Source organism: Eumetopias jubatus, unplaced genomic scaffold (genome assembly GCF_037043125.1).
Source record: "Eumetopias jubatus isolate StellerSeaLion01/CBP00866 unplaced genomic scaffold, mEumJub1_p1.0 scaffold_12, whole genome shotgun sequence".
Taxonomy (NCBI): Eukaryota; Metazoa; Chordata; class Mammalia; order Carnivora; family Otariidae; genus Eumetopias; species Eumetopias jubatus.
Window position 1 is genome coordinate 77,586,125 of NW_028274818.1, and position 17,369 is coordinate 77,603,493.

Here is a 17,369-nt window from a genome sequence, read left to right on the forward strand (position 1 = left end):
CATCACTCAAACCAGGCATCTCTCCAGTGCCACGGGACCCCGGCTGATGAAGGTCAGGTGCAGAAGCACGTACATGGCACCAGTGCGGAGACGGGGCGGGCAGGTCCCACACGCAGCCTCAGCGCACATCCCCAGCAGCGCGCTCAAAACACGGGAGGCTACAGACAGCGAGGTGCGGAGAGCTTTTCCACAGGCCCTTCCCGGGGCCACCTGCCTTGCCACATGCTTGCAGCGCTTCCACCCCTAAGGGCAAACTGCCCATGGCATCCTGCAGGCCGGCCTCAGATCGCCGGGAGCGCTCTTCACCCAGACCCTGGCAAAGCACGTTCCCCGAGGGGCAGTGCGCACGCTGAAGTTTGAGAGCCATGGCAATCTGGAAGCTTCTCACGGCTTCATTTGCAGTCAGGACCCCGGGCCCCCCCCCAGAGAAGTGTCCTCTGGGGGTAACCCAGACCACACCGCCAGTAAAGGAGTGGTATTTCAGCCCATCTCGCTTTCGAACCCGTGGTTGTGTTCTCTGCTGCCTTCCCCATGGTGTGTGATTACTTTTCCTAAGCTTTCCATCTGCCTCCCTCACGGGATGGTGAGCCCCAGAGGAGAGAGACTTGTCCCCGCACAGTATCCCCTGTGCTGGGCATGCACCAAGCCCTCTGCAACTTACGCTGCTGAATGAATGGTGGGTGGGTCCGCTGAGGCTCTAGAAATGGGGGTCAGGGGAGGCTGGCCAACCCTAGAAGATAGGGCGGGAAGAGAAGCGCTGGGCCTTCCCACTTAGAGGAGGAGGGAGGCAGCACCCCCAGGCTGTCTTGCTGTGGGGACACGGGGCCCAGGCTGCTACCGGGAAGGCCAACCTGTGAGCAGCTGTGGGAGAGACGGGGAAGGCCGGGGGTGATGGAGGCCAGCAGCGGCCAGCACGTCGCCATCTCGACATGATGAGATTTTTAATACTTATGAGGCAGTTCTCCTCACATGGCCCTGGGGCCCCGGTCCTCAGCTTCAGGGCACCTACGCGTCACCAAGGAGCTGGTTAGAAATGCAGGTGCCCAGGCCCCATCTCTGAAGACCCTGATCCCGTGGGTCTAAGGAGGGCCCCTGTTACTATGTTTGCTGGGGATCGCATGCTGAGATTCTTTGCCTTAGGGTGAGCCTAAATCCGACCCCAGGTTAAAGATCACCTTCCCTAACAAGGGAAGCAAGCAAGTAACATTGTTGGCAAAGGTGGGTGGCACTTTCTGGACCCAGCCCATTACGGGAGGGTCGGGGCTCTGGTCTGGATGTAGACACAACAGCAGGGGCAACACCTGTTTCTCACATGGAACTTGGCTAAACATCTGAGGGGGCTTCACCCCTACCCCACCTCCAACCCTAACACAAAGAGAATGGGGAGGGGAGGCTGAGCTGGGCGGGGAGGGGCTCGGTGTGGCTCATACCTAGGAAGGATGCCCCCCGAGACCTGGTGTTCTTGGTCTCTTCTCACATCACATCACATCCCCACGGTCAATAAACATCCCGTTGAATGTTTTCGGATTTGAGCATTGCTGGATTTGGGGCTCTGTCTCTTGGAGACTTTCAGATGGGCAGGAGTTCCGAATCCCAGCCTTCATAGTCTTTCTCTGATCTCAAGAATGCAAAAACTCTTCTCTCTCTCTCATTCTTTTTTTTTTTTTTTTTTTTTTGGCTTTTAAAGGAAACAATATGTTTGCTAGAAAAACCACACACAAAAATATTGATTATATACAAAACGGTTATCTGAATGTGGATTTTGTACTGCAGCAAAAGCGACCTAGCTCCCGGGGTTCTATTTGCGCTTCCTCAAGATCAGGTACATGAGGCCGCTGATGAAGGTGAAGGCAAAGGCCACCCACGCCAGGATGAAGGAGTAGCCATAGCTGCCATCCAGGGTCAGGGCGTATAATCCCAGGTTGTTCCTGTGAAGGTCTTCACGCCGGTCTGTATATATGGAAGCCGCGATCATGACACACAGGCCTGCCGAAAGCAAGCAAATAAATAAATCACAGACCATGTCACAGCGTGCGCCACAGCGCGAGGGGACCATGGCTGGAGGGGAAGACACACTTAAGCTCTGATTATTGGCGGGTATTTATTTCAGTCCATGGGAAAGATCACGGCTAATATTCCGTGGCAGGTCATGGCTGCCCACCTGGATGGCTTCACTTCCCGCTTGTTGCTAGCTGAGCCCGATTTTGCTTGGCTAGCTGGATATCCAGGCCAGGGGCTAAGTCATAACTGGTCTAAGCCATGGGTCAGCCAGACAGAGAACAGTTTAGGGTCTGTGCACCACATACAATCTCTGTCCCAACTACTCAGCTCAGCCGTGGTGGCGGTGGCGGTGGCGGTGGCGGTGGCGGCGGCGTGGACGTAGCCACAGGCAATATGCGAATGAGCGAGCGGGGCTACGTTCCAGTAAAATGCTATTTACAAAACAAGGCAGTGAACCAGATTTGGCCCGTGGACCAGACTCTGCTAACCACCCCCCACCTCCAGGCAATCCTGTTCCTGTTTACTTATAACAGTTTATGGGGCGCCTGGGTGGCTCAGTCGTTAAGCGTCTGCCTTCGGCTCAGGTCATGATCCTGGGGTCCTGGGATCGAGTCCCACATCGGGCTCCCTGCTCGGCGGGAAGCCTGCTTCTCCCTCTCCCACTCCCCCTGCTTATGTTCCTGCTCTCACTATCTCTCTCTCTCTGTCAAAAAAAAAAAAAAAACAACTTTATAACAGTTTATGGATCCACATGTGTCCCAGTTCTGGCCACAGAAAAATCCTTCAGTGAAAAATATTACTCCCTGGAAAGAGAGAGATGGGGGTGGGGAGGAAGCGTTTTTTGTTGCTGTGCTCTCCCTTGTTTATTGTTTCAGATACTGTTATGTCGGGAGGAATGTGTGGAGCTGCAGCAGCCTTTTAGGGGCCATGAGGAGGTCATCACTGACACTCTGAAGATGAGATCATCAAAGGATCAAGTGGAGGTTTCTTGACGCTGCTGAGCTGCCAAACGAACAATGGCACCTTCCACCTTCAAGCTTTTTGTTGTATCAGAAAAGTAAAGGTCTTTGTGGCTGAAGTCACTGTTAATTGGATTTTCCTCTTACTTGAAGTCAAAAGCATCCTGAGTGAATCACCAACGGACGTTAGTGGCAGGATGAGGTCAAGTACCCTGATCTTCCTCGGGGACCCTGTGCCTCTTCCCTCCGTACCAAGATAGCACGTTCTTGATGGCAACTCCTACTTAGCCTACAGATCCTGGCTCAGGCTTCATGTCTTGGGCACGCCTACCCTGACCCTCTAACTAAATCCAGACTCTGAGGTAGAAAATGTCCTGCCACAGCATGGCGGCTGGCTTTCCTTTCCAAATCCTCACCCGCTGCACTGCTCTTGGCTCCTACTTGAGGCGGCTGGGAAGGGAATGCTTATTCCAGGAAGCCCGTCCTTGTACTTACATGACATGAGCTGGATGATGGAGGTTAGCACGAACCTCTCTCCCTGCTTGAGGCGGAAGAGCTGGAGCACAAATATCAGGAAGGCAATGCAGCAGAGAACGGTGGACAGGATCATGGTGGCCTGGACCGCCTGCATCGTGGGGTAATCTGTGGCGAGAGGACGAGAGCGTGTGACTGAGGACCGCAGACCCCCGGGCCCCTCAGGGGGACACAGTGGCAGGGACAGGTCCAGAGCGGGGACGACAGGAGGCAGAAGTACGTCTGCACAGTATGAGCACAAGAACAGCCAAGGGTTCGTCCCAACATCCCCTCCCCCACAGCGTCCCTTTGTGCACCGGGCCAGATGGTCCCCACCGTCCTTTTCTGGAAAATGGAGCGAGAACCACCTGCTCTGTCATTCTTCTCAGTCTGGGTATTGCCCCCAGAGGCATGGCTCATGGTTGGGGAATTTTTCTTTTTTTTTTTTTTTTAGAAGCACAGCCCCTCAGGTTCCAGCCTGGCAGATTCTGGTTCGGGAGGTCAGGATTAGGGGTCTCCAGAGGGGCTCTTGGGGATTTGGGGCTCACGGGGCTGAGTGACCTTCAGAAAGTGCTCTGTGGACTACCTAACACCCCCCTGAAAAGAAGACAGTTAGCCTTGTGACTGCTACTTAGGAAAAGAGAAAGCAAGGCTTCTCAGATTAGCCTTGGAGAGCGGGGCTCAGCAGAGGGAAGTCTCAGCAGAGAAAGGAGCCAGTCCGGGACAGAGGACGCTGCACGCGGGAAGGACAGAGCAGAAGCCACATGACGGAGGGCAGAGAGAAGGGGTCAAGTGCACAGACTGGAGCCCCCTGCATGGTTCAGTCTCCTCACCTGAGACTCCTCCCCACCGCATAGGCAGGGGAAGTACAAGGAATTCATTCAGGGATTTTGGGGGTGCTGCAAAGAGGGGGAGTCCCATGTAAGGGCTGAATGTTATCACCAGGACGCAGCTAAGAGAGGTGCAGGGACAGTGGCCAAAGTTGCACAGGGAAACCTAAGAACGAAGCTTCTCCTTCTTCCCCAATTTTGCCTGAAACTGACCAGAGGGAAGTGTAATTCCTAAGTACTTCCTGAAATGCTTCGAGCGACGGATCCTGGTTCATCCTGGCTGCACGTGAGGGTCACCCACAGAGCACCTAGGCCCTCGCCCCATTCCTTATGTTGAGGAAAGAAACCCGGCCCCCCCGCACACAAATACACATTGTACGACTCCATCTATATTAAGTCCAAGAACAGACTAGGGTGACAGAAGTCAGAAATGGTCGCCCTCAGGAAAGGGCTCGCGGAAAACAAGTGGAAATGGGCCCAGGGGAGCTTTCTAGGGTGATGGGAAAGTTCTCTATCTTGCTTTGGGTGGTGGTTACGTGGCCGTACATATAATTGTCAAAACTCTTTAAGCCGAGCCCTTAAGGAGTACGCAGTTTCTTGTTCGTGAATTATAGCTCCGTTAAAAATAAAAATCCAGCATGCTACACAGAGAGGAAATAAATCAGAATCTCTGGTGTTGGAATCAGGCATGGGGGTGAGCGGGGTAAGGTTCCCCAGGCAAGTCCAATGTGGGGCCAAGGTTGTGACCCTCTGGCTAAGAGTGGTGTTCTGCACATTTGCCCGATCTCAGAAATCACCTGGGGGCTTGTTAAAAATACAGATTCCTAAAAAATAAAAAACAGACTCCTCGACCTCTCCCCCTGAGATTACAGCCCAGTGGTTCTGGGGCGGGCACCAGGAACCCGTATTTTGAATACCCCAGGTGATGGTGCAAATATGGATTGCTGCGGACCGCTTACATCTCCGTAAAATCCCTATTATCGAAATCCTAACCCCCAATGGGATGGCATTGGGACATGGGGCCTTTAGGGGGTAACCAGGTCACGAGGGCGAAGAACTCGTGAATGGGATGAGTGCCCGGATGAAGAGACACAGCAGCTGGTTCTGCTCTCTGCCCTCCACCGTCTAAGAAGAAGGTGGCCGTGCACAAAGCAGGATGAGAGGCCTCACAGGACACCAGATCTGCCGGCACCTGTGAGGCACAGAAGCTCTGCTGGGCCCAGAAACAGAGAAGGGAAAGGTGTGCACCCCTAGCCCTTGGCTTCTGCACACCCCTCCTGTCTCCAGCTTGCACTGAGCACTCGGCCAGGCCCCTCCAGGTATGAAAGCAGAGAACAGGGGAGCCCTCAGCCTGAGCTAAGGTGTTCCGTATCAGCTGGGCACTCACCCTGAAAGTTCGCATCGATTTCTGTACAATTCGTGTTGTTGACACACACTCTCCAGACATCTGCAAAAAACTCTTCTCCTACCCACCAGGCCTATAAACACAAACAGAAACACAGGGAAGGGCTCTTGGTTAACCATGGAAACACTGACTTCTACTCAGGCGCGAGGCACAGTGGTAAATCAATATTCGGGACCAGCGCTTCTCCATCTGCCACGTGCATGCGAGTCACCGGGGAGTCGGGTTAAAATGCAGATTCTGATTTGAGAGGTCTGGGGTGGGGCCTGGGATTCTGCATTTCCAACAGGCTCCCCCAGGAGACCCATGCTGTGGGGCGGCTGAAAAGTAAGACACGGGCCGGGGGGCCAGGGGGCCGGGCCCTCCCAGGGCGTAGGAGCGCGGGTGAGGCTCAATGGGTGGTCACAAGCGTGCACGGTGGTAAATCCACATCAACTATAGGGGCGATGTCAGGGGGGTGAGAGAGGCTGAAATCCAGGGGCAAGGCCTGGTACAGAGGGAATGATCAGAAAAACTCTCCTGCTTTCAGTCCGATCGCATGCTTCCTCTCTGGGCTTCTGCAGCTCCCTGCCCCCAGTGGGCCCTCCTTCTGCCTTCCTATCCACCCAAAGACAGGAATCTCCCCCTCCCATCCTCCAGCAACCGACGTTCATTGAACTCCCACCATGTGCTGGCTACATGTCAGGCGCAATTCCTAACTCACAAGGACACCCTCTGGCTCCCTGACGGGCAAACACAAGGCCTGTCCGTGTCTTCTCGGAAGTGCACAACACAAGCACCCAGGGGTACCCCAAAGGATTAACGGGTGCTGGGGCTGATGGCTTTTCTGCCCCTAATGTCTGTCTGTCCCTTTCACCCTCTCTGGGACCCTTTCAGGATCCCTTAGGGGTAATCGCAAGGCACAGAAAAAGGAGACTCTGAAAGAACACTCACTACCGTTTATCTCACCGAGCGCGGGTCCTCTGGATAATGACAGGCCCAAATACTTGAAGCCACAGCTTCAGTGTGATCTCTGCCCTGGCCACTCACTTCGAGAACCTTCAGGAACCCAAATGGATCACTGCATTTACCTCCCTTACGGGATCTAGGGTCGGGAGTGGTTCGGATCCCAGTTCTGCCACTTACTGCTGCATAAAGTCCACAGCTGTCAAAACTGCCCTGAGGCCCAGTTCCCTCATCAGCAACCGGTGCCGGAAGAGGGCCGATCTCGTAGGCGTGAGCTGAGGACCAAAGGAGATGATGCACATAAAAGGGCCTAGGACCTGGCCAGAGGGAGCTCTCCCTAAGTGGCAGGTGTTGTGATGGTCTATGTTGTTACGGGATGATTAATCAACAGGAGTCCTAGATGTAGGCAGAGATGGTGCCCCCTCGTGAGGTGTACTTGGGGGCTTCTGGAGCAGTGTTCCTGACTCTAAATGCCTCTGAGGTTGAAATGATCAGGATTGAAGCCAGGCCTTTGGGTCAAGGTGGGGGCCATTGAGGACCTCTGGTACAAAGCTTCATTTCCTGCCAGGGGAGATATTAATCTATACCAATAGGTCATTTATCAAATGCATTCCTGCCATATGGCTGCAAACTGGATACTTAAGTAAAAAGTTCAGTTTTTCAGGGGAGCATGGGCCGTCGCTAGGGAGGGCATGGCGAGGTGACTATCAATTGGGTTCCTGATTTATAAGAAGAAGGCAAAGGCAGGAGGGGCAGCACCTGGGAGGGGTCACCTGGGGGATCTTGGGCAGTGGTCCTCAACTGAGGGTGGTTTTGCTCCCCCTCAGGACATTTGGCCGTGTCCAAAGAAATTTTTGGTTGTCACAAGTCGGAGTAGGAGTGCTTGCCGTCTAGTGGGCTGGGACCAAAGATGCTGCTAAGCATCCTACAGTGCACAGGATGGCCCCAGAGCAAAGCATAACCCAGCCCCAAATGGCACAGTGCTGAGGTTGAGAAATTTATCTAGAGGAGGGTTGAATCCAAGCAGCATCCTCAAAGAGCTTTCTACACCCAAGGTACCACACCAGGCTCTGTGGGGGAATCAGGGATGAGAGAAGCCAAGTCCCTGCGCATCCAGACCTAACCATGGGGCCCTGCAAACCTCCACATATAGGCCGAGTCCTTGGGCCTAACCCGTGATGTCTCCACAGGGAGGACAACCCAATACCGTAATCACCTTGGGGAAGTTCTCAATCCTGCTTCTATGGACTGCAGGATGCAGGGGTTGTGGGATGGTCAGAAGGAAAAGGGACTTACATTGTCGATGGTGGCGACGAACAGCAAAGCAGCGGAAGTGATGTGGAAGACAATGATGAAAGCCAGGAGCACCAACATTTTCAGAGGGCGTGGCGGGGCGAGGGGTCACGCTTAAAGCCCAGAGAGAGATGCTAAAGGGGGTGCAAGAGAGAAATACATTCGTCAATGGCAGAACAAAATTAAATGATAAATGGGCAATTTTTTTTAAAGATTTTATTTATTGGACAGAGGGAGACACAGCGAGAGAGGGAACACAAGCAGGGGGAGTGGGAGAGGGAGAAGCAGGCTTCCCGCCGAGCAGGGAGCCCGATGCGGGGCTCGATCCCAGGACCCTGGGATCACGACCTAAGCCGAAGGCAGACGCTTAACGACTGAGCCACCCAGGCGCCCCCAAAGCAGGCAATTTTTAGTGGGGTTTTAGAAAATCAAAAACCACGGCGCCTGGGTGGCTCAGCTGGTCAAGCGTCCGACGTTTGATTTCTGCTCAGGTCATGGTCTCACCCTCAGTCGGGCTCCGCACTCAGCAGGGAGTCTGCTTGGGATTCTCTCTCTCTCCCTCTGCCCCTCCCTGCACTTGCACTCTCTCTCTCACTAAATAAATAAAATCTTAAAAAAAAAAAAAAAAAGAAAATCGAAAACTGCTCTTCTCATCATTCCTCCCCTGGAGAGACTTTACCGGACAAAATCTGGCGCGAGGAGATGCTCCTTGTGGCGTCCAGATGCCAAATATTCCTTGTGGAGGACAGGTGAGGACCAATTCAAACCCCGAATTCAGAAAAGCATTGCCCCTCTTCCGAGCGGCCGCTGCATGCAGGCGCCAGGGCAGGAAGGAGCGGCTCTATATGTCCTAAAAGGCTGCTCCCCAGCCCCCACCCACCAGGCAATGGTGGCCATGCCCTGGGGGGCTCACAGCCTGGGGGGGCGGGGAGGCGCGGAGCTCAGTCCCAGTATTCAGAAGCCCAGCAATGGTGCCTAACAAAGCAAAATCAATCTCAACATGAAACTATTTCCTAATGATATGACCATTTGTCAAATTAATCCCCAAGCACCCCTTCTCTTGACATCTACCCCTATTTGAACAACATCTAACCACAAAATGAAGACACAGTGAACGGCCTACAGCGGCTGGTTCATTTCCCTCTCCCAGGGCCTGGGAGGACTGCATTTCCCAGCCTCCCCTGCAGTGAGGGTGGAGCCTTGTGACTCATTCTGGGCAATGGGCTGCAAGCAAGCCTGGCAAGAGCAGATGTGAGTTCTCCCACATCCCTCCCCTACGAAGTGGCCGGCATGGTGCAGCCACAACTCATCGAAGCCTCCCACTTTGGACAGATACTGTGATGGACAAATTAAACCTCTGGGTGTTAAACCACTGATATTTGGGGGTAAATTTTTTTTTGCTATGGCTGGACAGTCTGAATAATATGCAGTAGGAAGGGACTGCAAAGTAAAATTGGAAATCTTGTAAAAGAACTGGGGTTGTGTCTGGTTTTGAAAAGTGACACTGGAGGGCTCCTCAGAAGTTGCCGAAGGCATTCATACACGAGGGCGTGACCTCCCTGACCATGCTTACTCTCACTCATGGGACTCATTATTCCGTCATGGGGACAGACGCTCGTGGGCTCACAGGGTGACTCCATAAGACCCAGGACTCACTAACAACCAGCCAGGAGCCTCGGCTGCAGAGCTCAGCCTGAGCAGTCCCAGCTGTGATTCTGCACATCATCACTTAGAAGAACCCAACGAACCAGCTCAAAGATTCTTTCAACTCTTTTTAAAGGGACAAATGCTCCTTTATTTATGCCTGCATCATCTTTTTTTTTTAAATTATTTATTAGAAAGAGAGAACGAGTGAGGGGAGGGGCAGAGAGAGAGTGAGAAGCAGACTTCCTGCTGAGTGTGGAGCCAACATGGGGAATCAATCCCAGGACGCTGAGATCATGATCTGAGCTGAAGGCAGATGCTTAACCTACTGAGCCACCCAGGCGCCCCACACCTGCATCATTCTTAACTGTCATCATAGGCTGCCCCCAAACAGACACATTTCTGACCCTTGTCAAAAAGCCAACCTAATCAGGCAGGGTCATAAACACCGGGGTGATAACAGACCTCATATGTTATCCAGGTCAGATGACACAAAAGCATATGGACACATAAATAAAACTTTCCAGAAGAGTGGGGGAAAAGGCTGTAACTCAGTTTTCTCCAAAGTGTGGAATTCAAATGCTATAGGGCATGATTTTGGTTGGAACATTGATTGATATGGCATTAAATAACACTGAACCACATAGTGAGAAAGTCCCCATTCTAATCCTTCTGAGTCCAACAAGGAAAAAGACCCAGTTTGGTGCTAGCCTGTCTCAAACAATTGCCATTTAGAGAAAAGAAGAGAAAAGGGAAGGGGAAAGGGAAGGAAAGAAAAAGGAAAGGAAAAGGAAAAGGAAAAGGAAAAGGAAAAGGAAAGGAAAGGAAAGGAAAGGAAAGGAAAGGAAAGGAAAGGAAAGGAAAGGAAAGGAAAGGAAAGGAAAGGAAAGGAAGAAAGAAAACTTTAGGCAGGTCACAGTGTAGCTAGAATTTAACAATGTTGCTTAGATTTTATTACATTTATTTTTAAAGTTCTTTCTTTTTATAAGAAGTAATGCTTCTTATAGACAAGTTTGAAGTTTTAAAAGTGAGTCATTTAAGAAAACTATTATGTAAATAAAAGGACGGGTGGCCTTCAGTGTTAACAAAAATCCTGAGGGTGGTTCTCAAATGCCTAAGGTCTGGGAGGCACTGCTTTAACACCCGGGAGTGAGTTCAGCTGGAATCCCAGACATTAGGAAGGAGCTCCTGCAGAGAAGACAGTAAGTTTTTACAAGAGGTCTTGATTGAGTCCAGAGAAAGATCGAGGGGCATACAGATTGGTTTGAACTGGTAGATGTCCAGGAAAATTAGGGCAAGTAAATGCCAACTACCTGGTGCTCCCCCATGATGATGCCTGGATCTCCCGTAAAAACAAAATGGGGGTAAAAAAATAGAACTTGTGCTCCTAGGACATTGCTCGTGACCTCACCAGAGGCTTTGGAGGAAATTATTCATAAGTAGAAGAGATCCCCTGAACCTTTAAGAGGGACCCTTTGCTCCTGCATCTTTACACCAATTGTCCTTCTAACCACTATGCCGGAGGCCACTCTCCTACTTCCCTTCCTCAGGGCACCATTCTTCAGGTTTCCGTGTGGAGGTAACTGCACCAGAGTGCCACTTCGGGCCTCATGCCCTGCCCCTCACTCACTCCTTCGCTCCTGATTGGAGGGGGCATCCAGCGTCCCCTTTCCGGATTGGTGGAGCTCAGACGTTAAGGGCGTGCTGCGCAGCGCTGTGCTCTTCCCCACACCTCCTCCCTAGGCGGGGGAGCAGGAGAGTTTGCTCGCTGGGAGCCCTCAGTTTCCATTTCCTGGGGTTGGGGGGGGCGGTTTTCCCTGCGCTGGTGGGGCGCAGGTTGTGGAGCGGAGAGCCCATTCTCCAGCCTAGCTTCTCTCCCCACCAACAGCCCTCCAGGATCATTCTCTTTCAGCCATTCCACCTCACTGCTGGAATGGCTGCCGGGTTGGTGTTGGGTTGTGTGGCTCATGCCACAGTCTACCCGCTGGTTCCCCACTGATGGCCATCGAGGTCCTTTCCGAACATTCTGCTACTTCAAATTACACTGCCTGCGGACATCCTTACATTTCTTTCTTTTTAAACATTTTATTTTTAACTATTCTCTACTCCCAGGATGGGGCTTGTTGAACTCCCGAACCTGAGATCCGGATCCCACGCTCCACCGACTGAGCCAGCGAGGCGCCCCCCCCCCACACTTATTTCTCTGCACACTTGCATCAGTGTATCTGAAGGGCAGATTCCTAGAAGTGGGGGTGCTGGGTCGAAATATATGCACTTGTAGTTGATTTTGCTTTTACTTTTTTTTTTTTTTTTTACTCAGTTTAGCCTACCAGACACTTGGTGCTATGCCATCCTCCATCTTCAAAGGTGACCTACTGGACCAACTGGTGTGCATGGCCTGGAGCCGGGGGTGGAGAAGACTCCATGTCACTTTTTTGACTTATTCCCACCCATAGTTCCCCAGGAAGTGTAATCCTGGGCTCTACACACCAGCCTCTGCCATCTCCTGGGTCCTTCCCAGCAGAGCGCCCCTTCCCAGGACACACACCCATCTTTCACCCCTGCACCCTCTGCGCACCCTCTGCGCACCCTCTCGGGAGACACTGAAGAGCACACAGCCCCCTGGGCTGGGAGCTGCATGAACACCGACCCACCAAACCCAAGGTGGCACCGAATTTAACCTTGCCATTCACAGAGATTTACTTCCCCCTCCCCAAAATGTCATACTGAATGCCTATCCCTCTTGCTTCCCCTTGTCCTTGTGGGCTTCAGGGCCCGGTCTCAGTTCCCTGGCACAGAGTTCCCTGGAGGACTCCCTTTTGACACCCTCGGCTGGCTCTCCCTCGCACTATCTAGGTCTCAATTCCAACACCCCCTCCTCGGAGAGGCATCCAGATCACCTGCTATGAAGCACCCACGCCCCCTCCCCATATGGTCATTCCTGTCCCCCTGGCTTATTTCCTTCCAAGGACCTCACGGTCTCAAAATACTTCATTTGTTTCCATGCTTATTATCTATCTCCCCCTGTTCACTGCTGTGCCCAGTGCAGAGAAAGCTATTTGCTCTTGTTCATAGTTTTAAAAATGTGTAACGGTGACAGCTCTTGAGAAACTCAAAGCCCTGATCGTCCAGAGGCGGTAACTGAGACCAGGGAGGGCCACACTTGCTGGGATCCCACAGCGAAGCAGGAGCACGGTCAGGACGGCAGTGTGTCCTGGCCCCCACTCCAACGGCCCTTTCGACCTCGCCGAGAGACCGCTCAGAGGACAGGAGAGTCTCCCAATGTCAGGAAGCACTTCCCAGCGGCCTCTGCCACGTGCCCCACAACCCACACCAGGCAGCGCCAGCCGCCATGCGGTTCCTCGGGCGATTTCTTCAGGGGCCTGGCCAGCCCAGTTTCGAAAAGGCCACCTGGATTTGGGCGTTGACCTGTCTGAAGGTGGGAGGCTGTGCTCGGTGAGCTTTTCAAGCTCCTGTCTAGAAATCCAAGTCTTAAGACTTGCAGGACTTCTTTTTTAAAAGTACGTTTTGATCTACGTAATACATGTGATGACAAAGAAAAAAAAAAAGCCCCAAAGATAAAAGAACCAAAGGCATGTGATGAAAAACCAAGCCCCCGCCCTACCCCCTCTACCGCCACCCCCCCCACCCCCCCCCACCCCCCGCCCCAGTCCGGGCAGTCACTTTTAACCCCTTCAGCTGTGCTTTCCCCAGAATTCCCTATTTCCAGACAACATTCCTACACTTCTCGATTCCTCTGCTGTAAACATTGACTTCCTGCCCACGGGTTGGGGGGGGTTTCTTTGCCACCATCGCCCCCCCCCCACTCCCTCCATCCCCACACAGTCTCGCCATCCTCAACGTGGATCACCGCCCTTAACATCATATGACCACGTAGTAACTGTTGTCAACTGCGGAACAAAACGGGATGCTGTGATTGCTTTTTCTCTTCTTTGAAGAACACTTCTTGTCCTTGGCATTGCTAGCGGGGGCTCCGTCTGCTGTCCACACATCTTTAGTTCTCTCCAAAATTTTATCATTCCGAGCCCTCAGTCGGGCCCCCTCTGCTCCCGGCCACTGCTGTTGCCACCTGCGGAGCAAGACTGGCATTCTTCAGGGAGGACTAGCGAAGTCCCCTGACTGGGAGCAGGACACGGCAATGCCGGCATGACCCCGAGACATGGAGGAGGTAAAGCAGGTCCCGGCGGGTGGGGGGGGTGCTCCGAGGGCTCACCCCATCTGACTCTCCATGATTAAAGGTGGAGCTGCGGTTTACACAGCACGTCTTGTTTTGGACCTTCACGTCAACCCTGTGAAGCTGGCTGGACAAGGTATCATTATGCCAACTTTACACATGAAAAGACTGAGGCTCACCAAGGCGTCAGGTGATTTGTCAAAGTTGGCAGAGATGGATTCCAACCCCCGCTTTTCCAACTCGGGCTCCGGGACATTTTCTGCTACCCTCCTTCCTGCTCACATGTTTAGGGCCTAATGAAAATCACACGGTGGCCCAGTTCACATCAGGCGAGGGGACGCGGGCAGGGTCTTCACCCTTTACCTTTGGTGGGCCTTCCCCCAAGCTCTGCAGCAGGCAGGAGGGATCTGGGGAGGCAGCGTCTCTCTGCGCTGCCCATGAGCTAAGGCTGGGATATGACCGGGCACATTAGAGGGGACCTGATGGAGAACTGCACGTAGGTCTTCATTTGTCCTAAAAATAGCGTTTCCTGCATTTTTGATCCTGTAGCTCACTGGCCCCAACGCTGAAGCCAGCGTTGTCTTTATTGATCTACTTGGGAGATGGGTCTGGATTTTGGAGACAGCTTTTCCTTAATCACTTGATCAATGCAGCCCCTTTCCACCCGGAAACTCAGGTGCGTCTTGCAGACTCTCCAACCTTGATTTAGGTGCAATGGAGGAACCACGGGAAAGTATCTTGAGATTGAAGGCCTATATGCTCTCCATTCTATAAAATACCCACAAAAATAATCACATAAAATAATAGGGAACCCAGGGAATTAGAACTTAAGATTCAAAAGAATTTTTTTTTTTCCAGGAAAAAGAATCAGTAACTGGCAGAGGAAGAACAGTGAATGGGTTTCTGAGAGCAAGCCCCCTCTGGGCGTCAGACCTGGAGTCAGTGGGGGTGAGCCATCGGGAGGTGTCGGTGGGACTCTGGAAATTCTGTGCACAGAAGGAATGTCAAGTTCTGACGGTGGACGGGAGGAGGGACAGCACTCCCCGAAATGTCCAGCCAGACCTCAGGTGACAAATAAGACACACCAAACGCTGGCATCTCCTCGCTGGCTCTTAGGTAGAGGTGCCATCCTGCTTTGCCTTGGCCCGATGTTTGCCTGAAGTGTGTGTGTGTGTGTGTGTGTGTGTGTGTGTGTGTGTGCGCATGCACACACTGCACGTCTAGTTCTGGGTGGGGAGAAGCTGCTGCTGGTGACTCACCGGCCCTCCCTCCCCCAGGAGCAACACTTGGTTTGCTGCTGATGGTGGGACATCCCCATGCGGTCTCGCAGGTGAGAAGGAGGTTACGGGGCCTGCCCCGGACAGAGTAAGGGTCCCCCCTCTCCTTCGCTCCGTAAAAACACAGCTCCCTGCTGCAGCCCCCACCTTTGTGGCTCAAAAGAAGGGGATCTGGCATTTGCTCGATTACGTGCTAGGGAACAAGACAGCGAGCCGGCCAGCTTCCCGCGGGCAGAGCACATGCTGTTAAGACGGCCACGCGGCCCACCGGCTTCTATTCCCACCCTCGGGAGTTCTTCCTACGATTTAAACCACGGCCCATTCTCAGCCCGAGTTGGAGCCCAATCCCGGACTTGGAAGCAGGAGGACAATCCTGAGCTGTGGAAGTTTTAAAAACAGACCTGAGATGTCTGGCGTCTGGAGGTCCGGGGTCATTCCCTCAACCCAGAAGCACTCCACCCACAGCTCCAGCTCGAAAGACCAGGTTTGAACCCTGGGGAAGGCCACGCTGCCGGAGGGACTCCGAGGCCCGCTCCGGAGCTGGAGGTGCTCACTCCAGGGCTGGCTGGCGGGAAGCCCGGCTCCTCCCACCACCCATAGAGCTCGGAGGGGCAGTGGCTTTGGCCTCCGTTTTCAGGAAGGCAGAGGTCAGCTCGGCCTTCTGCCCTGGGATCTGGAGACCAGCCATGCTGGAACATCCAGGCGTCCAAGATGCCCTCGGGCTGGCGGAAGCCCCTATGCCCTGGGCAGCCCAGCTCTACGTTCACCGTGGCTGGGGCTTCTGGGCACAGCGCCAACACTTGACTCGCTGAAGAAAGGGCAACAGGAGGGACACTGGGATCTAGCGATGCTCCGGGGCAGAAGCCCAGGACGATCCTGCCTGTGCAGGCCCCGAGTCTTCCAGTCTATTAGAATAATCATGACCACAACAGCACCGATGATGGCAGCCAACATTCAGTGCCTCCTAAGCTCTTACTCATTCCTCACAAAAACACTATGATGTAGGTGCTATAATTAGCCCCACTGAATACGTAAAGAAAAGGCTCAGAGAGGTTAAGCAACTTCCCCAAGGTCACACAGCTAGCGAAGGCTGGATCTGGGATTTGAACCCAGGCAATCTGCCCACCCGAAATCTGAATTTCTTTTCCCTCCTGGGGTCCTATTTCTTTAAGATCTGATCAGATGGGTCCGAGTTCCTGGGGCCACAAGTGGCTCTGGACGCTGGCCAGCACCACATACCATTATTCTAGGACCCACAAAGTGAGACACAGGTCACCCACGAGTCCCTCAGGCTGGAAGCGCCTGTCTTCACTGCACGCAGGGTAAACACGTGTCATTGAGGGGACAGCCCCCCGTCAGAAGGATGGGCAAGGGCTATAATCCCCTTTGCGGGCTAGAAGTCAAACTTAGAGGATTTGCCCAGATCATCAAATTAGCAGGTGGCAGAAGCAGGCTCAAACCCCAGCCTTCTGCTCACTGTTTTAAAATGGAACTATTATTCACGCAACGAGCATGTATTGGGAGCCCACCACATACCTGGTGGTGATACACAGATGAGTCAGGCAGACCCGCGTCCCCTGGGAGCGGCCGGGTGGGTGAAGAACACAGGTGGCTACATAGGCAAACATGACATGAGGGCATGAATGCTGTGAGAACAGAGAGGGAGGTGTGAGCGGCCCCGCGAGGACATCAGAGGCTTCACGGAGGAAGTGACATCCGAGCGGGGTCTCAAAGGGGAGAGCAGGAGAACAGGCGGTTTGGCAGGAGAGCCAGGGGACGGGGCGTGCTTGGAGCAGCGCAGTGCAAGTGTGAGTAGGGTACGTGCTGGGCAGGGCCCGGGGCTGGGCCAGACGCTTCATGGGCCTCGGAAGCTTGCATGTTGTCCCAGAGCCCCAGGGGAGGGGGAGGAGGCTTTTAAGGAGGAACATACTGAAACCTGCCTCTGGAAGAAATGCATTCCACAGTGAGAAGATGGGTTAGAAGGGAGGCAAAGAGGGGGCGCCCGGGTGGCTCAGTCATTGAGCATCTGCCTTCGGCTCAGGCCATGATCCCGAGTCCTGGGATCGAGCCCCGTATCGGGTTCCTTGCTCCGCGGGAAGCCTGCTTCCCTCTCTGCCGCTCCCCCTGCTTGTGTGCTCTCTCTCTCTCTCTGACAAATAAATAAATAAAATCTTAAAAAAAAAAAAAAAGAAGGAAGAGGCAAAGGGGCAGATCCCTGGTGAGAAACAAGGGTCTGGACCAAGGCAGCAACAGCCTGGTGAGCAGATAGGCGGGTGGGGGCTCTTCAGAAGCAGAATCACCAAGCCTGGC

At 53.3% G+C, this 17,369-nt stretch overlaps 1 protein-coding gene across 1 annotated transcript; it reads right to left on the bottom strand.

Annotated features, from left to right (window-relative positions):
* Positions 1–1,798: 1,798 nt before the first annotated feature.
* EMP2 (epithelial membrane protein 2) lies at positions 1,799–8,024 on the bottom strand. The gene is made up of 4 exons (XM_028117673.2): positions 7,947–8,024; positions 5,691–5,781; positions 3,456–3,602; positions 1,799–1,986 (listed from the first exon to the last, which is right to left on the bottom strand). Exons 1-4 carry the CDS (start codon positions 8,022–8,024, stop codon positions 1,799–1,801), a joined length of 504 nt encoding a protein of 167 aa, XP_027973474.1.
* Positions 8,025–17,369: the final 9,345 nt, after the last annotated feature.